We start from the raw sequence: 24,486 nt of genomic DNA on the forward strand, positions 1-24,486 counted from the left end.
ATTTTAGTATAAGATACTAAAATAACAAAGGCCACATCTAAGCGTTTTAGTACTTCAATAGAAATATCATTCATTTCATGACTATTTTAACAATGTATTTTATTATTTTCATGTATAATTGTGTATACATGAGAATAATAAAATATGCATAAAATTGTATAACTGTGTGCAATGACAATTTAGCACTTTAAAACGTAATGTAAACCATTTTACAAATCAACGATCATTTACCAAGTTTAGTTACTGTGTATAGATAAGATTGGGAGACGTCTGTCTTTTAGACATTTGTTCTTCAGAGTACTCTCTAATACTCGATTTGTTTCTTTAAAATGTTTCGTTTCACTACAGGGAGACAAAGCCAGCACAAAAGGATATTATTCTTAAGTGATGATTATATTAAAGCGTGTTTCGTGCAACGATAGCTGTGAATGCACCGGAAGTTTTTCCTCTGGATCCCTTTCAAGATGGCGGCGTTGGTTGGTGAGTAATGTTTTGAATCTGAATTTAAGTAAGAATAATCTTCCTGAAGATTGTGACAAATCTTTATCAATGAGCCTTTGTATGTGGTTTTCCGGACTTGCAAGGTATACGTTTTATCGGACGTTAATGTGTTGCATTTTGTTTTAATTTTGAGCTGTAGGTCCATCTGACCTTGTGAGTTACCGCTGTCCTACTAGTTACCGCTGATCGAAGTGCGTTTTAATTCTTATACGATATTGCCAATTCGTGTATGATATGTGGAATGTGAAATAAATAAGTCATGATGAATACAATTATAAAGCTTTTAAACCGGTATCTCTCACATTCAGACCAGACCTGCAGTACTTATGTTACGTTATAATTATGCAACTTGCTATAGCCAGGTGTTATAAGGAGTTGAAAGGTTTTGAAAGTGTCGTGATGGTATCTAAATTATACCGGGTGGATTTAATTTATACATAGGAGATGCTTCAAAATTAATGTTTCTGCACTCTATAATTGTATGTTTTTATTTTAGTTCCTCGCCTGTCCAGATTTGGGTCGTTTGTACTTAGGTAAGAAATAAAATTGCCTTCGTCATTGCTTTAGCTTTTGTTTAACGCCTTTCTTAAAGATAGCGTGGCTTTCCATTCGACCTGATAAGTAACCACAGGACACATTCTTGGTGAAAATGGAGTTTGATTAGAGGAAATTCTTCTACTGTATTTAGTTACCTCCTCCCTTATTTAAATTATGTTGTGAATAGATGGCTAATACTAATGCCTTGGAGCTACAGCTGTGTTGTGGATAGAGGGCTGCAGAATCCAGGCTCCGACCTCAAAACGGCCCAAAGCATTGTATCCTTGTAACCAAAGACCCTGGCTTCCTTGATCTCCAAAAGAAGAAAAATATAAGGGTTCACGTATGTGAACGCGTTTATGCATTTATGACACATACACATACATTTGATTATGTGTTCTCTGGATGTTGTCAACAGTATTCCAGAAGGAAGGTGCTCTTTAGACAAGCTTTAGAAGGTTCTGCAGCTTTAAAGGCATGTTTCGGCAATATCACCAGTAATTTTTCTATAGCGTAATGAGTGGTGAGGATAGCCTCTGTTTCTGTTTAATTCTGATGACTTGCCTTTTACCTTACAGGCCTAGTTCAGCTTTTGCACTTCAAGCCAAAGCTTTGCATCAGAGCACAGCAAGTGAGCATGCATCCAGGTAAAGCACATACAGGAACAACAAGAATCATCTCCTTTTGGTTGTTCTCATTATATTTAAATGTGAATGCACAAGAAGAAGGCTTCACTGTTGATTTTTGTCTTCCTGCCTTTTGTGTGTGAATTGAAACTTTATTTATTAGATTATTTAAATATTATAATTTTCACATTTTGACATTTAGCACCGTTATCCACCATTAAGCACCGTTTGCTTGCTGTGTTTTGATTATTGTGTGAATAATAGATGTATAAGGCAGTTACAATGTATGCTAAAACAGAACAAGCATGAACTCATAATGGTTTTGGTGGTTTATTTTGGGTTTTAGTTTACAATAGTTTGGATTTTGTCTCTGTACTGGAATCCTGCCCTACGCTTTGCTTAAATACTTGTGATGTTGGCTAATGTGTGGGAATATTTTTTTTTTATTTTCTGTCTTTTGTTTAGTTGTCAAAATCGCAAACAGACCCCATTATATCTCTAGGCCTTGTTCATAGTACATTACCCACAGTGACCTACGGACTTGTTTGGATGGTAAGAGGGTTTTTTCATTCGCAGTGAGGTACCAGCCAGACAGAAGAGCACTGCAGTGGAACCTAAGAAATCGTCCTTACCCAGCAGCAAAGGAGAGTATGTCATTACCAAGCTGGATGATCTGGTGAACTGGGCCCGCAGGGTAAGTGCTTTGGCATGATACAGTTGTTCTTCCTGGGACTTCAGTGCTGATTTTAATGATGCTGTGCAGTAAATACTGTAGCTACTGTTCATTAACACAGAGGTAGTTTTGAGAAAAGCATCTAGAATATGTTACAGCTATGATTTTATTGGTAGCAGAATCACAAATGTGCAATATACCTTTTTTAATTGGGTAGGTTTTTGAGATACCATGATTTCCAGTCACTGCAGCAGTTGACTTTTCTAGCCTGCAGTGGGCATCTGTGTTAGTAATCAGTTCGATGTTACAAAGCGTTAATTTGTAATAGAAGTTAACAAATTAGAGACAGCTAATGGATGGAGCAGAAGCTAATCCTTGAGTTTGTGCCATATGATCTCTTTCTTTCAAAATACAGCCTTTTATGAGAAGTTCCTTGGAATTGCACCTAACAAGTGTAGCTATAAGAGAGGATCTTTAAGAATTTCTCTAAGAACTTGCAAGGCTATGTGTGAAAGAGGTGATTGTAATTTGATATTGTGAGATCCACCCTTTTTAAAAAGTCACCGTAGTGTCTGTGTCCCTCAGAGTTCCCTGTGGCCCATGACGTTTGGGCTAGCCTGCTGCGCGGTGGAGATGATGCACATGGCCGCTCCACGCTACGATATGGACCGCTTTGGCGTGGTGTTTCGGGCCAGTCCCAGACAGGCTGACGTCATGATCGTCGCTGGGACTCTCACCAACAAGATGGCCCCTGCTTTAAGAAAGGTGCTCCTAAGCTGATGCTTTGTTGACGAATCGTGTCCGCTTCAGAATTTATTACACATTTCCTGTCTTGCTGTACGGGTAACCCTTCTTGTCTTATTTTGGCCGATAAGGATAGAGTTGTTATACACTTGAAAATGCTAGCTAAGCCCTCTCGGTTTAAAAACGCTTTGTAACTTTTCGTTCTGTGACAGTTCTTTCATTTCTGAGGTCAAGTATGGTTTTGCAGTTTCATTCAGAGCCATGCATTCTGAAAATTGTATATTTTTCTCTCCTCCATTATACACTGAGGGCTGGCTGAAGTGTTTTCATTCAGTTCGTTGGAAATTGTCTAGTCCACAGTGTTACAGATGCTGTGGCATTGTGACACTTTTATAAGTGCAGAGCTTTTTTTTTACCTCTATAATAATCTCTATATAAGTTAAATTAAGCTATTAAAGTATGAAATGTCCTTATAATTTAGTAAAGCAAATTATCTCCAATAAAGATCCTAATAAATGAGAAACATCCTTTCCAAATACTGATGTTTTTTGTAAAGCCTTTCAATATCCTGTGTACCAAAACAGTAGCATTTTAAATGCATTTGTTTTCTCTAGGTTTATGACCAGATGCCTGAGCCCAGATATGTGATATCAATGGGAAGGTAAGGACTTCACATTACCCCTTTTTCCCAGCACAAACTGTAAATTTTGTTAAAGTGAAAACATTTTCATTTTGTAAGTCTGAGTTGTAACTGAACAAGACTGAAACAGTTTTAGATGAGCAGAATTGCAGTCAGTGTTACATGCCTAAGCGTCTTATTAAGGACTCTGACCCCACGTCTCCCACCTCTTTCAGCTGCGCTAATGGAGGAGGATACTACCATTATTCGTACTCCGTGGTCCGAGGCTGTGACCGTATTGTTCCAGTGGACATATATGTCCCAGGTGAGCTGGATTTCATTTTTTTTATATAAACGCCTGATTTGGAATTGCTGGTTCTTTAAGACCAGCTCAGGTAGGGCTACATAACGCACAGAGAAAAGACCTATGGACATGCTTCTCTGACATGCCAGTCTAGCCCTGATGTTTGGATGGTAGTTGCCCATTTATTCAAGGATCTCATCTAGCAGGTTCTTGAAAGACGTCAGCGTGATCAAAACCCATTGGGGAAAATTAACCTTGAATTATCTAGTAAACCTGACTGGGAGGCTTGTTCTAGACCACCACAACCATTTAAATAAAATGTTCCTCTTGTTCTCGGTTCTCCACTTGTGCTTTGTGGTTTGTAATTTTGATTGTGCAGAGATCCCTGGGCTTGGCTTTTTCAATGCCTTTGAGGATATTAAATTCTTCAAGGTTCCCTCATTGTCTTCTCTGTTCAAGACTTAAAATGTTGAGTTTTTTTACGCCCCAGGGTGCACATTCTAGACAGTTTTCATTCCTACCGCTTGGAGAATTGGCATATCTGTCACTGCTGTCACTGGCACCAGTGCAAAATTAAATGTGTCTAACAAGTTATGGGCGTCTCTCTTTCGCCAAAAGCCAAGCACAATCAGAGCTGACTAACGTCTGCTTTGCCACTTAGAAAACCCACCCACATCTGGTTGTTGACCCAGGCTCAAAATGGGTGACGTCTGAGTCATAGGGCTCAACGTCCACTATGTCTGGACACCCTTGCAGGGGTCAAGGGGCATCTTCTTTGTTATGGATCAGATAAAATAATGTGGGTAATTGGTTAGCATTTTAGTGTGGGATTGACTTCACATGGCAGCTCTAATCTTGCAGACAGAAAAAAAAAGGCTTTTCTTTTATTGATTGGTCTTTGATATGTGTAAGACATAACCTTTTCTGAAAGTGGTTACTGTAATGCACATTTTAACAGTTATGAATTAAAAATAGCCAGCATTTGACAAGACGAGATCCTGAAGAAGGTGGGGATCAAGTGTTAGCTGTTCTCTTTTTGTGTTGGTGTGCAGGCTGTCCCCCCACAGCCGAAGCCCTGCTGTACGGCACCCTGCAGCTTCAGAAGAAGATAAAACGGGAAAAGAGAATGAGGATCTGGTACCGCAAGTGAGGAAAGATCGTCCGTCACACTGCCTGTACAGATCCCTATTTATAGGAGCATGTCGAGAGCCTTTTTCTTTGGGGAGTCTTTTGGAGTTGTCTGTTCATAAAATTAACAAGACTGTCTGCACAATAAACTATTGACCCTTATGTGTGCACTTGTCTCTGTGTCTGAGTTATAGTTACCAATTAAGCTTTATAATGCGTCTGTGATGAGGGGTATTCTGGAAAGAGTCTGCAAGGCTCATATTGATACGAAAGGAAAACATTTTTAATGTTGGTGCATGATTGTTTTTAAAAGATCCACATTCAGAGACGGCGAAGTTTAACTTTTTATTAAAGTTTCTTGAATACAACTTAGAAATCACAATGAGAAACATTTCCAAATGTATCGAGTGTTTTTGCAGAAGACTGACCATTACTGAAATGACTTAGGAGACGTCTGTTGAATCATTTTGTCAAACAGCTTTAGTAAAAGCCATTAACCATGTGGGGTGTGAAGACTAGTATTTAGTGTTCAGCGAAAGGGACTTCTACAGATTTGGCTGTGGAACCAAACAATGTGTTATTGCAAGACGTGCAAGGTGGGAACTCATACCTTGTTGTAAAACTTTGTGTTTTAAGTTCTGCCTCCTATTAATGGATGACAGGGTTTAATGTGTACATAAGTATAATTCATGCACAAAAAGGCTTTGTACATTTCTGGGGTGTGAGATGAGGTACAGGGGAAGATGAATTTGTACAGGAACATACGAAAGGGAAAGCAGAAGGAGTGTGTTTTTAAAGGTGGGGGACAAGACCAGAAAACATCACTCATGATTTTCAAATGCATGTAATCTGTACAGCGGAAGAGACATAGTGCTGTAGTTTCTCCTCAAGGTGGAAGATGCACATTCTGGTCACCAGGACACAGCACCCTTATTTGCAAACCGATGATAAAGTCCAGTCCGTTATGGCTACTCGTTGCACAGGCGTTTGCTGTGGGTATGGGAGCAGATGTGGATGAGGTGTGTCGTCTCTGCCACAGTTCACTGTTTGATGACCGTGGGTGTGATCATCTTGCGGAAGGCGTAGTACTTGCACTCAGCCGGGGGGACAATGTCCAGCAGGCTGGTGCTGATGTTCTCCTTCTTGAAGCCGGCCTCAAGGAGCTGGGGCACCTGAGTCTCCTGGGAGAGAAATGACCACAGGCAAGTTCACCATTGGCTGTCTGCATTAAATACGAGAGCGTCTTAGGGTGGAGTTGACTCCTTGTTTGAACCCTGTTGTCACGGCTACAAAAACTGGCCTCCACCCCACCTTAAAAAAATGGTGGTGTTGAAGAGGCAAGCAAGAGTGGCTATTCAGGGGTCAAACTTGTGTCGTTTTGTTTTTTGGTAAGTTGCTTGAGTAATCAGTGGTTATAGATGCTGGAGTTCAATTTGGTCCATTCAAGCAGAGAAGCAAGGGCCTGAGAACTGGAACAGAATAAACATACATTTGCGTCTAATTTCTGTGGGGAACAAGAGCCGGTAAAATGCATTGGGGGGCCTGCAATCAAGAACACTGTTCGCAGTGATGTTTTTGCTCGGACTTGGCTAAAAAAACAACAAACATAGGTTTTTCACCTGAAACATTTTCTCAATGTCGTCGTACTTGGTCTTGAGCAGTTCACCCCAGGATGTCAGGTTGCAGTATGTGAGGACGCCACCAGGCTTTAGTAACCTGTGGGCGTGTCCCTGTGAAGTGAGACAGAGGACAACATCAAAACGTTTTTAGTCAATCATGTAGATGCTCATCTTAGGAAATAGTCGACCTATTAACATGCCAAGTAAACTCATATTCCAGGTTGTCTGTGATGTGCCAAGGGCAGTGAGTGGTGCCAACCCCATGGCCATCAATAGACAATTCTATGGATTTTATAGCTGTCTAGAATTACTAACTTCAGGTCTTGTGATTACTTAGAGAAAGTTGTGGATTATTAAAGTACTACAGAGAGAATGAAAGCAGGGTGGAAACATGGCCCTTGGAGTTTGGAAATGAACATTGCTGGTTCACTGGAGTTTCCAGTGTATTTTTATACTGCTAGAATTTCAAATCTTTAGCTAAAGAGCAACTAACATGTTTTAACTTTCCCGGTCCTGGGCTCAGAAAGCACCTAAGCATTTTAAACAATGTTCAATAGGGTGTTTTACATCTAGTAAACTGCATCTGACCTTAATGAAGTTGAACTGGTGAGTGTGCCAGGTTTCTTCAGACAGGGGATAAGTGTCGTAAAGAATTCCTGAAACAGAGACCAGATGAGATGCATCACATTCACAGTTCATCCATGTTGAGACACTGTAGCAATAAACAGTAGAAAGTTGAACTCTGAAGCTCTGCCTTTTATTACAGCACACTCTATTAATTCTGACAGGAAAGCCAAAAGTGGGAAATATATATATATATTTTTCCTTCCATCCATTTTCTAATCCACATATCAAGTACAGGACTGTGGGGGGGATGAATCCTATCCCAGCAAGCAATGGGTGCAAAGTGAGAAACATCCTGGCCGGGACGCCAGTCCATCTCACTGCACACACAAACACTTTCACTCACACCAGGGGCAATTTTTTATAGAAGCCAATTATCCTCCCAGCATGTCTTTGGTCTGTGGGACGAAACTAGAGCACCTGGAGGAAAACCATCTGAACACAGGGAGAACATGCAAACTTCACACAGATAGCACCACAGGAACTGAATCCAGGGCTCAGGCTGTGAGGCAGCAATGCTAACCATTCCACCACTGTGCTGCCCTATGTCTTATTTCCCTTGGGCGAAAAAAACCCTAATGCATTACATACCCACAAGACACCTGGTCCTAAATTTGGTCATGGGTTAACAAGTTCAGCATGATCAATGAGAGCACAGCACTAAATGGGAACATAGGACAGATGCCGCAGTACAGATCTCACCATAACATAGGTATAAAATTGTATTGTAGCAAACGGTGCATGTTTAAAATGAAATCAAGTAAATGCAAAGTAGCTGCCCTTACCGACATATGGACGTCCAATCAAACAATAATAGCGAAATTCACATAATATATACTGGTTTGGCGTTAGGGATTAGTTTGTCTGGGACTGTTAAGATACCCACTTGAAACTAACCTCTGCCATTTTGTGCTGCATGAGACTGTTGATTGAAATGGAAAAGCACCATAAAATTAGTCTCTTACCATCAAAGTGACCATCAGGCAGCGTTGGGACGACCTCCTCCCACAACCCTTTTAGAGGAACGACCTAAATTCCAACATATATTGTACAGTTATTGAAGAATTTATGGCAACAGGTTTCCAACGATAACTTTCTAATTATGCGGTTTTCTCACCTTGTGGGGCTGTTTCTTGCCCCACTCCTGCAGTCTTTGGAAGACCCCATCATTGCACTCAATGACCCAGTGCTCCTCTATGGGGAAGGACTCAATCTTGGTGGCTGCGATGGCCATTCCAAAGCCAATCTCCAGGACTCGCCCCCCTGAAAGTCACCACAGAAGCAGTGCTGTTGTGTGTTGGCAGCATTTCTGGTGCATTGTGGGTTTTACAAGTCAAAAGTGTCAGGAAAAGCACTGTGGAGAATCACCCTGGTTTGTCACTTTTCTCTCCCCTGCGCTCTGGTAAGCGCTACATGAGCATAAAGGCACGTACCTCCAGATTCAGAGACACAAGCTGTCAAACTATTGATTTCTACCTCTACCACTGACTCACACCGAGATTTTTTTTTGCACACTGCTTGTGCAGACTTTTATTCAAGTTGTATGTTATTTAACTTTGATGTTGCTGCTGTTCTGCGTTTAGCGTTTCCTTCATGTCTTTTTACTGGAGCACACGTGCAAAAAAGCATTGCACTGCACTTGTGCATTTGACAAATAAACTAAACTGTTGCTCAGCCACGGGTTAAAACCATCTATTTATGAAATAACTGCAAACTAAAGAGAAAGACAACCTGATTTGCATGCAGCATTTATCAGTGCCCATCTCACTTCTGAAAGGTATTTAGTACACATTCCTTCATTCCTTGCATAAAAACCTGTCTCATGCATCTGATCATCTTTAAATGTGTAATCTTTCATGCAAAAAAAAATGTGAGATCATATAGCTGCTACTTTAAGTACCACCATGTGACCCTTCACTGAGCTGTGCGAAAATAGCTCAGGCCTGGCAGGGCAGAGCACATGGAGAGCACTTGCTTCCTAGTGCAGCTGTTAGCATCAGCTGCCAAAGGCCTCTTTCACAGCTCTTATAACAAAATGCTGTATAATAGTATGCAGCATTATGTGCAATAATGCTGTATATTAATAGATATTCCCAGAAGCCTCCTTTTTATTATTGTGTGTGAAACTTGCTGTTGATATTTAAGTAATTAACCATCAGATGCACAGATCTTATATGTGATTCTTTCTGGAATACGTGAGTTTTCTTTTCTGAGAACCACCCCTGAAAAAGAGACTGAACACCTGAAGACCTGCATTTTTAATGATAGTACATTGTGATCACTTTTTTGGCAGTATACTTCACATGCAGTATGTGACATAGTTAATTGTTCTGTAGTAATATAATCCGTAGCTTCTGTAAATCCTAAAAAATATTGTAGCATTAGACCCCTTTTATTTCCCTCCCCAGCTTGAAAAACATGAATTTAAGTTTTTTTATTCATCTTCATTCATCCCCAGCTAGGGTAGGGACCATTTTATAGTTTTAGTCTTCATATCTGTGTCCCAACATAATGAACTTTTATATTATTTAAATTAGGCAATAAATTAGAAAATTGTACAGAAAGATTAAATGGACATTGCCATGAAAGTTACCATACAGAATGCACAACCTTCTTAAGGTTCTCCTGAAATGTTACTTCTATTAACACGTTTACACATTGAAAATATTAGTAAAACAAGGTCAAAATGGCTGCAATAAATTGCAACAAAATATATTTTCTTTGTTCTCTCATAATATTGAGCTCATCTGGAAGGTAAGTGACTTATTTCACTTGTACGCCTTTTCTGTGCTGTGAATCTCATTCTGTAGATTTCCTCTGGGTTTCTGAAGCAATCAGTTCAGCTGGGCAGACTATACTGGGCTCTGTAATGTACGACCTATGGTCTGTAATCTTTGTGGTGCTACTCCCAAGATAGACCAAGAACGTTTTTTTCAGGAAAAGTCAAGCAGCTCTCTAATCTAAGGTCTCTGCTGCATTTATCAACTCTGACAAGAGTGTAATGTACCTCCAACTTCTAACAGCAAACTAGAAAACGTGTTAGTGACGGCAAAATTGAGCCCATGCACAAGTAGGGTATAAGTTATAGGCCGAAAGGAGATTGCCTCTAGCTACTGATTAACGTGGTGTAACGTGCTTAGCTTAAAGAATTCTTGAATAGACCAAAGTTTCCTTTTTAAAAGTGATTTGCTAGACTTTCTAGCAAGTATAATACCACTTTTAGTTGGAAAAAAACACTTCTTTTCACGTTTTACATGCACAACCACGACTTTTCGCACAAGGAACTGTCGAGATCTCGAATATGAGCTGACAGTTTGCGTTAAAGAGAACCTGAGGGTTACTGCGCCGTTGTACTTCAACCTACACCGAAAACAATTCATATGGTACATTACTCACCATACAGAGCAGAACAGTCCGTAACCTGTTGCACCTGAGTAACAGATTACAGGAACGCTGCAGAACGGGCAGATTTCTCGGAATACCCGTTACATTTGATCATTTAGTTGAGGTGGGTATTTTATCATTTAATCTGCCATCACTTCACAGAGCCGGGATTACACGAGAAACACAGCGGACTCTCCTTGACAATCCAGAAGATTTATATCTGAGATTGTCATTTTTCCCTACCTCTTTCTCACGTACCTTTGGATGCAGCTACAGCGGCCAGCTCGTGCATGTAAGGCGTCTCCCAGCGCTCCATCACCGGCTTCCCCATGATCTCCAGGTGCGTGTCAGCCGCGTTGTAGTCGGCAGCGGCGCCTGTCCACACCGGCTTGCAGTTCTCGCCCTCGGCAAATATCGGCTGCGCGGTGCTGCTCATTGCGGCTTGTTGGAGAAGTATTTCACAGAGAAGAAAAGTTCAGCGAGGAGAGGAAGGGGAAAACAAGACGGGGGAACTACGAAGCGATCGGGAAAGGCAGACGACCGAGCACCGCGGCGGCACAAGGGGTCGTAGGAAAGGGGGAGTGTTTGGCAAAGGCGAAGGGTTTTAACTGGCCAAGACTGCTGATCTTGCAAATCGCCGGCAGAAGTCAGTACAACTGCCTCCCGAGTGGTCGAATACTAAGTAGTTAAGAAGCACGGGCACCAGTGTGGGTTGGCCTTGGAGCGCCTAACAGCTGTCAAGAAACTTTGTAAGCGAGCTGCTTCTCTGTGGTTTGTGACGCGCAAGATCCGCGTTGGACGTATTACTGTAGTAGTTATTATTAATACTGTTTTTGAATAATAAAAAAAAAAACATTGTTTCACAATTCCCCGACCTTATAGTATTTCTCAAATGGCCCATACACATTATAGGCATAGAAGTTGTCTCTGCGTTCAAATGAAGCATTCAATTGACATGAAATCAGGAAACTTGTTAAACTGATTCGATGAAACCCTGGACGAGACACCATTCAGTCACTTTTAAAGTTCCATTTTTGCTCACTCCTAGAAGTACAAGAGGCTTTGTGTTCCCAACCAGCCAAAGTAGGGATTTTTAACTAGCATCTGCCTACAAAGGGGTTTTTTTAGCCTTTTGGAAATATCTGAAGCCATCTCTGCCTCTGTGTCTGCCTCTTCCTCTGTCTGTTTGTCTCCGTCTCTGCCTCTGTCTGTCTCTGTCTCTGTTTCTGGCCCTGTCTGTCTCTGCCTCTGTTTTTGTCTCTTGGTCTCTGTCTCTTTGCTGGTGGAAACTCAGAATGGTGGATGAGTCTGCAGGCAGCCGGAGGTGAGGCTGTCTCGCTCCTGGCAGTCTGTCCTTGCACCGAGGCTTGGAGAAGTAACACGTCACCCAGACATTTATCTTGCACAGCTGAAACATTTACAGCAATGCTGCACTTGACCTGTGGCTGATTAACAAACTGTACAGTGGCAGCTGACCTCCTTTGACGTGTCCTGTATAGGACATATGCAGATCACAGAATGCCATGGCTGTTTTTTAGTTATTTTATTTGTTTTCTTATTAGTTAATTAACACATTGATCAAAATTACTTTTCAATGCATTTGCACATGACTGAAAAAAAACCTACTAGTAGTCTCCTTCCACAGCTCTTATCAGCCAGAGCAAAACTGATAAATCCATTAAGGAGAGCATGAGGTTGCTCTTTGACCCTAGATTATGCTTTTTATTAAACATGTCCTAGCTTTGTTCTAACTGCTGAGTGTTTTTTGAAGAGAACACACATTTACACAGTTTTTATCACTGGTTTCATGGTCTGCCTGACCAAAGTCCAGATATTAGGTTGTCATACATGTGAACTCATCAATGTCTGTGAAACTAGTCTGTGCATGTGTTGCTTGTACCTCCTTTTGGTCTAATGTAGTCAGTTATGACAGAATATGAATTTATGTTCAGTTTGCATTTTCAGGTGAATCTGTCTACAAGGTGCACATGGAATACTGTTTTTTTTTTGTCTAAGAAAAGGAACACAGATACCACCTCAATGAATTGAAGGAGACTGAGGTGTGATCTCTGGGAGGCAGTAAGATAGTATAATCTTAGTAGTATAATCTAGAAAGTATAATATAGACCCATAATTACTGCACTGTCCGTGTTCCGGTATATAACTGATGGACATCTGTTGACCTACAGTGCTGGGTCCTGGGTTATATTTTGACCTGTGGCACCCTTTCTGTGAAGGGTGCCTGCTCTCCCTGTGTCTGGGTGGGTGTCCTCCAGCTGCATAAGGATATTCTAGTTTGGATAATTGGTTCTTCTAAATTCTCCCTGTGTGCTTGTGTATGTTCCCAGCGAAAAGCAGGCATGCCTTCCAAGATGCAGTCCTACTTTATACCTTATGGTAGCTGGATAGGCTCCTGGTGGCCACAGTGCTTGCTAGGATTAAGAGGTTGTCTAATAATGGATGAAGGTAACACGTTTTGAGCAGTACTGAGAAACTCCAATAGATGGCACACATTCTATGTGGTAGGTGGATGCTGCTCTCAAGTACCACGAGTTCCATAGCAACAACTGTTGGTGGAAGCAGGGAATCACCATTGTTGTAGCAGGTACAGGCGCTGTCTAAATCCGTTAAGTTTTGCAAACTACGGAGCATGGATAGGCATCAAATACTAGACTCTCCAATTGGTTGCATTGCAGGATGCTGCCAAAAGTAGCTTGTTAATTTACATTACATTACATTATTAAATGGCTAATTGCACCAGAGTCCGGAGCATGAATGGACCACAAGGCCAAGAGTCTGATGAACTCTGCAACACAGCCACCTTTAACCTTCAGGCCTGGGGGCTCATCATTGCAGCATTTGGCAACAGTGTTGCTCAGTGTAGCTGTACCCCATGTATCTCAGATTAATAGTGTGCAACACTCAGATGAAAGGATGACCACTTTGTCCAGGTCACTCAGGTAGGTAGTATTAATGTATTAGTATTCATATATATTAATACTATATATATATAATATACTAATATATAAAGTATTAAACTGACCATCGGAGGTGCTTGTTTTCACTATTGCAATCAGTAGGTATCAAGAGCTTTCAAATGTAGATTAATCAAAAGCTTCACTATGAACTGAGCACTGAGGAAGGGGGGAACAAGATTGCTCCACAGTGGTTACCATCTGTTCTCTTGCCTCAAAGATAAAGATGACAGCTTCTTAATTGAGGGAGGCATCATTCTGCACTCATCTAGCACAGTTTCACAGTATGAGGCTGCAGTATTACAGATGTTCACTTGTCGAGAAAACAGGCACTGGTGCTGAACACGCAAGATGAAAGCAGGATGCCAGAGTTTGCCTACCTAAAGCAATAAATCTGAGTTGGGGATCTTTGGGAGGGATGGTGGAACAGTGGTCAGCATTGCCCAGTTCAGTTCCAGACTTGGGGTGCTGTCTGTGTGGAGTTTGAATGTTCTCCTTGTGTTTGCACGGGTTCCCTCCAGGTGCTCCAGCTCCTCCCCTTCCACAGTCCAAAGACAGGCAGGTAGGTTAAGAGGCTTCTGGATTACATTGGCCTTGTTGTGCGTCTGTGTGAGTCTTGTGATGGATTGGTGTCCCAGCCCAGGGTGTAACCTGCCTTGCGCCAGTTGCTTGCTGGGATAGGCTCCCGCTCCCCAGCAACCCTGTTTTGGATAAAGCAGTTAAAAATGGATGATTGGTGATCTTTGATATTGCTTGATGGTACTGCTCATTTGACATACATGACAGTGTTATTATTGTGCAAGGTATATTTCCCAAAATACCTTAAGTCAGAGGTGTCTAACATGTGTCCTAGTCCTGGAGAGCCAGGGTAGGGTGTCTGCTGTTTTTAAAGGTCTTTTTAAAGCACTAGCACCTGAAGGTTAAGAAACACGCTGATTAGCTTATCAGTAACCCCACAAACATCTATTCATTAATGCAGCACTGTACTCTAGATCATCATAAAATGGTGTACATATTGTGTACATATTTCTTTGTCTTATAGGTATAGTTTTGATGTCCCGTGCACTCATTGCACAGATACTAGTGGACCGTAGAGAGTGTTAGTGGACAATGGACAGTGGGCAGTGGGCAGTGGATAGTGTCAGTGGGTAGTAGGCAGTTGGCAGTGGGCAGTGGGCAGTATCAGTGGGCAGTGGGCAGTGGACAGTTGGCAGTGGACAGTGTCAGTGAGCAGTTTCAGTGGGCAGTGGGCAGTGGACAGTGTCAGTGGGCAGTGGGCAGTGGGCAGATTCAGTGGGCTGTGGGCAGTGTCAGTGGGCAGTGGGCAATGGACAGTGGGCAGTGGGCAGTGTCAGTGGGCAGTGTCAGTGGGCAGTAGACAGCATCAGTGGGCAGTGGGCATTGTCAGTGGGCAGTAGACAGCATCAGTGGACAGTGGGCAGTGGACAGTGGGCAGTATGCAGTGGACAGTGTCAGTGGGAAGTGTCAGTGGGCAGTGGACAGTGTCAGTGGACAGTGGACAGTGGTAGCTAAACGACTGACTGTCTGACATCCCACACAGCATTTAGAGTAGGTGGGGTCTCAGTTCTGGGTGAGCTTGACCCAGCGGATTTTATAGATATCCATTAAATCAACAGTCTCTAAATATTCAGAAAAACTGAGTCGTGATCAGTTAACCTGGTGATTTCTTTAATGAAGTGATTTAGACACCATTTGGAATAAGAATCAAGATCGTGCAACCATTGACAACACTTTGGGCAGCAGCTTCAATTTCCGACGATAACGATGCACCTCCCTCCCCACTCGCATACAATAGGTAACCCGTATCGGACTACTTACCGTAATCGCTGGGTAGCACGTCATACACGCACGCAACCACACACACAAAAACTACATCTCCCACAAGGCGCTTCTCGGGAGGCAGTACAGGGTGACAACCAACCCCCTGCAGGGGGACCCCGTGGCCCCGCGTCGCCGTTGCGCAGATTCAGTTTGAACCAGAAGCGGAGTGACCTTCCCGGGGAGTTGACGAGAGGCAGACAGCAGCGGAGCCCTGGCACCAGTGCGCACGGTAGTCCCCTTCACCCTGCCGCAGACATGAACAGCAGCTTAGCCGGCGACGAGATCGGGTAAGACGCGAGCAGACCGCGGCGGGACGGGAACTTACGGGACAGGGCGGCTGTCTGCAGCCGTGAGAGCTGCCGGTGGCCTTGACATCAGCCTCGGAGTTGCCTGACTGGGGCAGTCTAGCGAGAGGTAGTCGGAAAGGGATGTTTCGAGAGGTGTCTGGGTTTGGGGGGGGGGGGTACTGTGTTTTTGTTTTTTTTTTAGGGGGAAAAAGGGGTCCGATAGCACAAGATATTGACGTTTGAGACTCCTCCAAACCCGGCAGTCGAAGCGTCGTTGAGTGTCACTTACACGTACAACCGAGAGTAAACGTAGGCACAGGTTATTTCCATTCCTGACTAGTTGTACCTGTCCTTCTTAAATAAGTTTTTTCTTGGCAACGGGGGGAGGGGGGGAGCTCCTTCAGAGGGTGTCGGTGTGAGAAAGGGGGATAAACGGGAGGGGGTAAGACATCGCCTGAGGTACCCGGTGTCTCCTCGGGAGAGACGGGAGCTATTTAATTTCATCCCCGTGGGGTGTCGGATATACCTCCACCGCAGAGCAGGCTCCCCAGGCTGGCGTTTCTGTGCGTGTTTTCTTCGTCGTGCCTGTCGCAGAGCCGGGTTGACGGTGATATCCGGCTGGTGCCGGGGCTACCCGGGGTTGTTTCAAATGCCGGGAGCCCCGGTGTGTCGCTCCGGGCGCTGGAGGAGGTTGAAACTCCGGCGGCGTTATCGGCGGTCGCAGTCCGCCCTGGGGGGGTAGGGGGGCTGACGCCGACGTCGGTCTCCGTTGATTAGGGCCGGACCAGTTTTAAGGCGGCGATAAAGAAACCGGGCGTCCTGGGCGGAAAACAACAAAAAAAAAAAACACCCTGTTTTCGTGAGGAACCGGGCACCCCCTTTCAAACAGCGCCAAAAAGTTTGTGGGCGTCGCGGGAAACGGGGCGGGGAGGACAGTTACCCACCTGGTGTTTTCACGCCTGTCGTGCTTGTAGCTTCTTCGCGGGGCCCGGGAAAAGTCAGTAGTTTCAGGAAAACCGAAACTCGCAGGAGGAGATCGTGTGGACTGGCTGTTTACATAGAGGTGTGTTTCTGTCCCGGCCGTAGGTGTGCTCGGGTATACACGGACGCGGCTGTTGCACGACTTCAGATCGGGTTTGAAAGGTTTTTAAGTACAGTCCCAAGTTCTTGGCTCTATTGACATTTATTGACATCTGTGTGATGCACGGCGAGAGTGCGGAGCTGCGGCAGCGTGCACGTTGCAAGGTGTGAAAAAGACCCTTGCGATGCTATTATTCTGTTCTTACTCCTTGATGAGATGGCTTATTAGCCTTATTTGCAGTGCTCTCGCAGGCTGATTGTTGTATAATAAAAGACTGGTAAAATACAAAGGGTGCGCACGTTTTTGTCCATTTCTGCGTCGCCACTGTCTTAAGGCTCATTGGCAGGAGTTTGGGGAAAGCCCGGATCAACTAAAAAAAAAAAAAATGTTAGGGCGGATTATTTGTGGCCTTTCAAATCTCATCAAACGATTGCTGTTCTCCAGTATCATTTATAGAGCTGCAGACAATGCTATAAAAATGCTCAAATAGGGCAGTGGTGCAAGTCCCAATTGCTTTCAGATCACTCATCAACTGAAAGTGTTCTCTAATACCTTGCATATAAACCCAATAGTATCAACATATAAACCCAATTATTATAACCATTTGATTCTGTGAAAACAGTGCAATGCTAATGCAACCTCCAGCTCAGGGGAAACATTTATGCGTGTATGTGCACTGCTGAGACTTAGATATTTTTAGACAGTGTATGATGCTAATAGTAAACCTTAATAGGTTTGTAGTAGAAGAGGTACTATTTTAGCTTTATTGACCTATAGAGCGGATCAAAGGCTATTAATATTGCAGAACACCTAACAGTGAGTCAGTTACATTTGATGAGTAAATGAGATGGATCAGCTACTACAGAACTTAATATTACTCGGGTATAGTTTGCCTTGGGCTGCTGTGATCGTGTTTTTGTGGTTTCTGAGAAACATGAATTAAAGATGGATATATAATAATTGTTTTAATCTCAGTCACACTCAGATGTATTAATAATAGTCAAAGCTGTGTTAATAGTAGGAAGCACTCGTGGAGGTTCGGAGTAAATTGATGATCTCATTACATACATATGTAACGAGAATTAGAGCACTGAGCGTGTTACAGAATTGTTATAATGGGCATTAAACGAAATATGTGTAAGACCTTTGTACAGCACTGTACACATATAGAAAATATATTTTACTTAGTGCATAAAAATGAATGATTAAACAGTCGATTTATTGTTCCTTCAGCACCATGAACAGCTCCCCTTCTCAGTCTCCACTTCACGTTCCACTGAAGCTGAGCGTTTTTATAAAGATAAACATATTAAATTAATCAAACCAGTCTGTTTGGTGTATTTCACAAGGTAGACTGTGGTAGATGTTGTTGCTATGTGTAAATAAGTTCACGTGTATTATTCCGTATTTCAAAAAGCTCGCATAAAGAGGTGAAGCCTTCAGAATGATCTCAAAGAGTTACAGCTCGGGTCACACCTAGAATGATGGTAACAAAAACTATAACTGTTCAGTATGTTGTTTGTGGACTGGGCACACCCAAAGGAAAAAGGGCTTTGTTATATCAAACAGCACCTGCCAGTCTGTCGTTTTATTAATAAACCACTTTGATTTCTTACAAGATGAGAGGACAGTGGAAGAAAGGTTGCAATTGGCCAAACACAGTTGGTACATAAAGTACTACAGCACAGAGAGTGTGTTCAGCCATGTGTTGTGGTGCACAGACAGCTGCTGTTCTAATTTCAAAATGTACCATGTAGAAAAAGACAGCTTTAATAAAAGAGCTGATAAAAAAAATCCCATAGATAATGCCATGACTCACAGTTTTTGTTATAGGCTGTGTAGCTCTAAATTAAAAGGGAGAATTTTGTATGAATGATGACAGGTATACTTAAGTATCTAAAGTTAATACCTCTGTTTCCTAATATTCCCCCTTTAAGCACATTTTAACCTAAATATCACTTAAATAAGCATTTAATTAGGTGGTGTTTAAGTCAATGTACCCAATGAAACAGTTGTTTACTTACTAATGTGATTTACTTTTTTTTGTTGCATAATGGTCTATATATTTGTAGCAAGTTTACAAGAGCCTGTGCATGATAAACCAGTACATGTAAGCAAGCTCGGAAGATATTAACTTGTGAACGTTTACTGTCCAGTTACGTTGACACTGCAGTAGGATGATTTTCCCATTAGGTGCGGTACTGAAGCAAAGTGTAAACTAAAAAGAAAGGAATATGCATTGAATGGCATCTTTCAATTCACATTTTTTCTATGTTTCTCATTCTTGTAATTGCTATCTGACGTTTTAAAATGTTTACTGGGAACAATTCTCGCACATTCCTCTAAAATATTGTATCCACTTCTGAGCCACGGCTAGCATACATAATAAACTGCAACCATATTCTATTTATTGAGGTTGGTCTGTCCCTGAAGAATGTTAATATTAACATATAGCAGTGGATGTTTCTGTACCCATGCAATAAGTTGCTGTATCTTTTCAATCTCCTTCTTCATGGAATATAATAGTTGACTGCGGCATTATAATGTGACTGCCTCCCTTGATTTAAATGGGCTGATTTTTAAACTCTCAGTCTTTGTGTTTCATATGAAATGATATAGGCTGTATTATATGTGACAATTAAATTGGAAAGGATAACCTTATGCTAGACTCATTACTTAATAAAATTTTTAAATATAACTTTTTTATCTTCCTGTCATTAAAATATCACAGCATTCTTACTAGGTTATTTCTTTGTGTATGCAAAAATATTGATTTCATGTGTTTACAATTAAGAGAACAGGTAAGTCTCGCTAAAACTAGACTGATGAAATGCTTTGTATCCAAGCAATGGTTACATAAAAGGATTAAAGCCTTTAGCAAATAGAGCAATACCCCAAAAGCATAACTGATCACAATCTCTGTTTTCTCCTCCTCTGTTACAGCATTGTGTAACCAGTCCTTAACAAGCAATCTAAACATTTTAATAACAGATCTGTAAGTCAGGTAATAACTGTAAAAGTAATGTCAATACTTTGGTACCTAACATTTAAGTTAACGTGTGAGGGAATGTTAAGGCAGATTTTATGGGAATTCAGAGTTTTAACAGAAGCATACGTTTATCACTAAAGCATGACGACAGAAAGGAGATTTTATCAACATCTTCACTGGGGGTCTATGCATTTAATTATTTGTGTGCAGTTCAGTCTGCATAATTGCACACCCTTAACCACATTGCCCGTGAGTAACACAAAGGTAAATGCCATTACTGTAGTGTGAAGGCAGTAGTTGATGAAAATCTGTTTTTTTTTACTCCTTTTTTTGAACTTGAGCTTCAGATTGACTTAATATCATGAGATATGTCTCTGAAGAGCAGTTCCCAACACCCAGTGCAGAACTAGTAGAAGGTCATTGATAGAACTAACAAACTGAACTTAAAACCGAACAAAAAAAGAACAAACTGAACTTAAAAGCAAAGAATAAGTCACTTTGGAGTTCTACTGGGGCATCATGCTAAAGCTTGTTGTGCTACTTTCATGATATTATTGGACAGGAGTACATTTTTCATGTTGACAGTGTATATCCGTAGCAGGCCAGAATACTACGTTTGTTTTAAAAATCACTTTCTGACTGCAGAGTCTCCTGATGATTCTTCACTTTGTTTTTTTTTTTAGGTAGAAATAGTTTCTCAGCTGAACCTTAACAACCGTGCTCCTCAGTATTGAATGAAGGGTTTGACATCCTTCAAAATGTTGCATTCATTTACAGTATCTTATGATTTTTTTTTCCATTTGGCCTTGTTATTCTGTGAAGAGCCGTGAAATATTGTTAAGATGTGTACAATATGGTGTGTCCTCAAAACATAAGTATTCAATTTTTGGCTTAAAGTGAGATTCTTAAATGTGTACTCCATAGAGACCTTTTACTTTATCTTTTTAGGAAGCTCTTTGTGGGTGGCTTAGACTGGAGCACCACGCAGGGTAAGTTAATAACTGTCCATCTGCCTTTATGCCTTGGCAGAACCAAAGTAGCAGGTCCTGCTGGAGATCTTGTTGCGTGCTGGGCCTCCGTTTACTGGATGTTCTGAAGCTTTATATGGCGACAAAATACCTCATCTGTGTTCTGAGTGTTGTGGGACAGGAATGGGATTTTTTTTCTGCCCTGACTTTGCTCATTTTGGCAAATTTTTCTTTGAGCAACACGTCTATTCTCGACATGTAACATTACATTACAGACTTTGATTCAAGTCTTGTGAACTGATTTTTCTGTTGTTGCAACACCTTCTGATCCTGGAAAGTTTGTTATAGTTATAACACGGTCCAGTTAAAAAAAGCAGGAGTCCAGCTTTGTGATGAAACTAATGGCACTATAACACAGCACTTTCTTCAGCACGTTCAAGCAGTCTAATCACTTGCATTCACTCATTGTTAACACATTTGTGCTGCATTTCGTCATTTAGTTGCAGCAGCAAGTGCATGTCCATCTATTGCTACTGTAGATTTATACCAAGACGCATGAGTTGCTGGATCTGGGTGCATATATGCAAGTGTTAAATCTCAAAGCAATTGCTTGCTTGTGTTTAGGGTAGTCTTCCTAGACATGTCAGATACACCAGTTTTCAAACATTGCACCGTAATATATAACCTTTTCATGTTTGTGCTTTGATACTATGTGTGTTATATCTTTAAAGTTCTTCTGAGCTAATGTTCTTTCCAGTGCACATTCCCCCAGTCACCATACCAGGGTACTGGTTTGGAAATTATAGTCCAGAGGAAAGAGCCACCTACTGATCCAACAACCTTTAGAGACCAAATCCAAATGAACATGCATTTTTTTTTCCATTTTTCATCAAATGGAGCATTACATCCACAAGTTACTTTAAGATTCATATTCAAAAAGGAACCCAGTGACTTCAGACAAAATCCAACAGATTTAATACAAGCTAGGATTTATGTGTATTTGGAAATTAGAGGGCTAACTGAATAAACGTTTTGGATGGTAAGAAATGACCAGTTTGTGATTACTTTAACGTTGTATGCGTCCTGTGAGTGCAGAATGGAAGAGAGGAGCATGTCAGTAGCTTGGAGGCATCCAAAGCCTCAGTTCGATTCACATGCTCGGATGGCACCGTTGTGTTTGCAGCAGAATGTTACTGTGTCTGCTTGCACTGCTCCTGCCCCGCTTAAGGTATCCACCTGGACTTCATCACTGCACTACCTTGAGGCTTTTAAATAATGAGCTAAGCATTTACAGCACATTCTGGGATTTTTGTTGATGCCTGTATTCCTCTATTTGCCTTCAGGCTTTAGGCTACTAGAAGGAATAAATGAAAATCGCATTTAGTGAACTGACTTTTTTTTTTACCAAAGAAAGTTTTCATTAAGACTTTCACAATTCTAGCTAAACACTATATCAGTATTTTTATTTTTAAACATGTTTGTTGGTCTGAGTTCCCAGACTCTTCAGAAGAGTAGCTATACTGAGACAAAATAAGACCATAAAAATAGTGGTCACTAGCTCAGAAAAGGAGACAGACTCACCCTGCATTTAAACCTAATTACAACTTTGCTCTTTGAAGAGTCAAAGAGGTTTTTGTTTTCCTCATTATTCGCTATCATTCACTGTACAGTCTTTGTATCTTTTACACTGGTCTAAGCCTGTGCTTTTCCCACCCCAAGCCACACCTTCACACCACCAGACCAAGATTACATATTTCTTTCTGGGATTTGTCCTCCCATTTCTTTGGATGCTGATTTGATTATTTGTGGATTATGGGACAGAACTTTATGAAACAGATACCATTTTATGAAAATTATAACGTGAACATTATAATTTGAGCAATTTAAAGATTATTTTTACGTTAATAACTATTGTTCGTTTGTGATCTGTGCTGTGCTGTCATTATTCTTATACATGGAAAGGTTTTAAACTTCCAACTGAAATGTGTTAAATTGTGTTTCTAGAGAGTTCTCAATATGTATCAAGACTAGCTAAAACCTCACAGGAAGCAGAGCATTACTGATAATCTTTTCCACCTCATGTCTATCACATATATCCTTGGTGAATTTATTTTTGGAAGGTAGTTTTGCTGGAATGGTTGCTTAAAATAATAACACACCAACAAGGACTGGCAAAAAATGATCACACACAACAACAAAAGAAGTGAGACACCAAACCACAAGACAGCAATCGCATAGTATTGTTTTAAAATAATTTAAGGTTGGATTTACACTAAGGTATGAATGTGAATTTTAAAATGTCGCAATACTGGATTTTTGCATAGAATGTTCCAAGCACTTCTCTAAATAGCCCTTCCAAAACAAAGCAGAGGCTTGAAGTCTTTAAACACACAGTCATATTTTTGTAGATACAACCGTTTAATTTGAAAGCTGAATATGTTTTTCTGGAATGTAGCAAACGTTTTAGCTTTTGTGAATCGGGGGTGTTTTCTGACTCGAATAATAAAGTGTGGGATACCACTCATGTGCTTTCTTCTCTCCCACCAGAAACACTGCGGAGCTATTTCTCTCAGTATGGGGAAGTAGTAGACTGTGTAATTATGAAAGATAAGACCACGAATCAATCACGAGGCTTTGGGTTTGTGAAATTTAAAGATCCCAATTGCGTGCGGACAGTGCTGGATACAAAACCCCATAACTTGGATGGAAGAAATGTGAGTACAGTGTTTTGTTAAACTGCAACCAACCCTTGTCGCCTGTTTTCTTAGTGGTAGTGAGATAGTGTTTTATAATATGTAAAAGAAATAGGCATATTTTTTAAAAATGTTCTATATATTGCATATGATGTTACTGGGGAGACATATCTATTTTTGCGCAGATCGACCCGAAACCATGCACTCCCCGGGGAATGCAGCCTGAGAAGACCCGGACAAAGGAAGGCTGGGTAAGGGAAGAGCATGTTTTATCTAGGCTACACCTGCCCACAGAGGAGTACAGTACATTATGTAGTTTTATAGTCTCAAGAGATGCTGACCTGCTTCTATATTTTCTGGACACCTGGGATTTTACCACCACATCAGTGTTTTCTTTGCGGTAACATTTTTGCAGTGCTGTGGCCTGCCAGCTGCTGATCTGCAGGACTGTTGCGCTAAATTTGCATTGTCCTTCAAATGTGGTGTAAGAGGCTGGGATTCGCACGCAAAACTGGCGATTTGAACTTTTATGTATATTATTAAGGACAGTGCCCGTGTAACTCAAAGCAGATGCAGGAAGAAAAAGTCCTGAACAAGTCAGATAGATTCTGGTTCCAAGCAAATCATTGTAGATCTATATCGCAATGCATTTTCAAACAGAAGTTCTGCATTAAAAAAACCTTCTGCCTGTTTTTTATAAATAATGCTTTTTAAAAGCCTTTGGTTTTAATCCTTTTACATAGTAAATTGCACAGTTACCTTAACATTTTTAGTAAAGGTGGTAGTAAAAAATGAAGTATAACTTTATATGATCGTTTACATATTCAATGATTGTTTTAAATGTATTTAATTGGCTCAGTGATTTATTCACAATAGGATCTTTGTCTGAATC

At 41.3% G+C, this 24,486-nt stretch overlaps 3 protein-coding genes across 5 annotated transcripts in view; 2 read left to right on the forward strand and 1 right to left on the reverse strand.

Moving 5' to 3' along the window:
- Positions 1–432: 432 nt before the first annotated feature.
- On the forward strand, positions 433–5,291 carry ndufs7 (NADH:ubiquinone oxidoreductase core subunit S7). The gene is made up of 8 exons (XM_088907335.1): positions 433–480; positions 998–1,034; positions 1,617–1,685; positions 2,241–2,358; positions 2,923–3,102; positions 3,696–3,742; positions 3,937–4,025; positions 5,057–5,291. The coding sequence occupies exons 1-8, from the start codon at positions 465–467 to the stop codon at positions 5,152–5,154; spliced, it is 654 nt and encodes a 217-aa protein (XP_088763461.1). The 5' UTR covers positions 433–464; the 3' UTR covers positions 5,155–5,291.
- A 173-nt stretch (positions 5,292–5,464) lies between these two features.
- On the reverse strand, positions 5,465–11,428 carry gamt (guanidinoacetate N-methyltransferase). The gene is made up of 6 exons (XM_088907749.1): positions 11,018–11,428; positions 8,493–8,638; positions 8,341–8,404; positions 7,340–7,407; positions 6,752–6,862; positions 5,465–6,313 (listed from the first exon to the last, which is right to left on the reverse strand). The coding sequence occupies exons 1-6, from the start codon at positions 11,193–11,195 to the stop codon at positions 6,173–6,175; spliced, it is 708 nt and encodes a 235-aa protein (XP_088763875.1). The 5' UTR covers positions 11,196–11,428; the 3' UTR covers positions 5,465–6,172.
- A 4,085-nt stretch (positions 11,429–15,513) lies between these two features.
- dazap1 (DAZ associated protein 1) overlaps positions 15,514–24,486 on the forward strand; it is a 28,189-nt gene continuing 19,216 nt past the window's right edge. The window contains exons 1-4 of one of the 3 annotated variants that reach the window (XM_088907337.1): positions 15,514–15,863; positions 20,882–20,922; positions 23,449–23,615; positions 23,780–23,845. In XM_088907337.1, coding sequence (XP_088763463.1) covers positions 15,520–15,863; positions 20,882–20,922; positions 23,449–23,615; positions 23,780–23,845 — 618 coding nt within the window. In that variant the 5' untranslated portion in view covers positions 15,514–15,519. The remainder of the gene's footprint in view (positions 15,864–20,881; positions 20,923–23,448; positions 23,616–23,779; positions 23,846–24,486) is intronic. The other 2 variants (XM_088907338.1, XM_088907339.1) reach the window with 2 other exon arrangements.

The sequence above is a fragment of the Atractosteus spatula genome, chromosome 28 (genome assembly GCF_055471065.1).
Source record: "Atractosteus spatula isolate fAtrSpa1 chromosome 28, fAtrSpa1.hap1, whole genome shotgun sequence".
NCBI lineage: Eukaryota > Metazoa > Chordata > Actinopteri > Semionotiformes > Lepisosteidae > Atractosteus > Atractosteus spatula.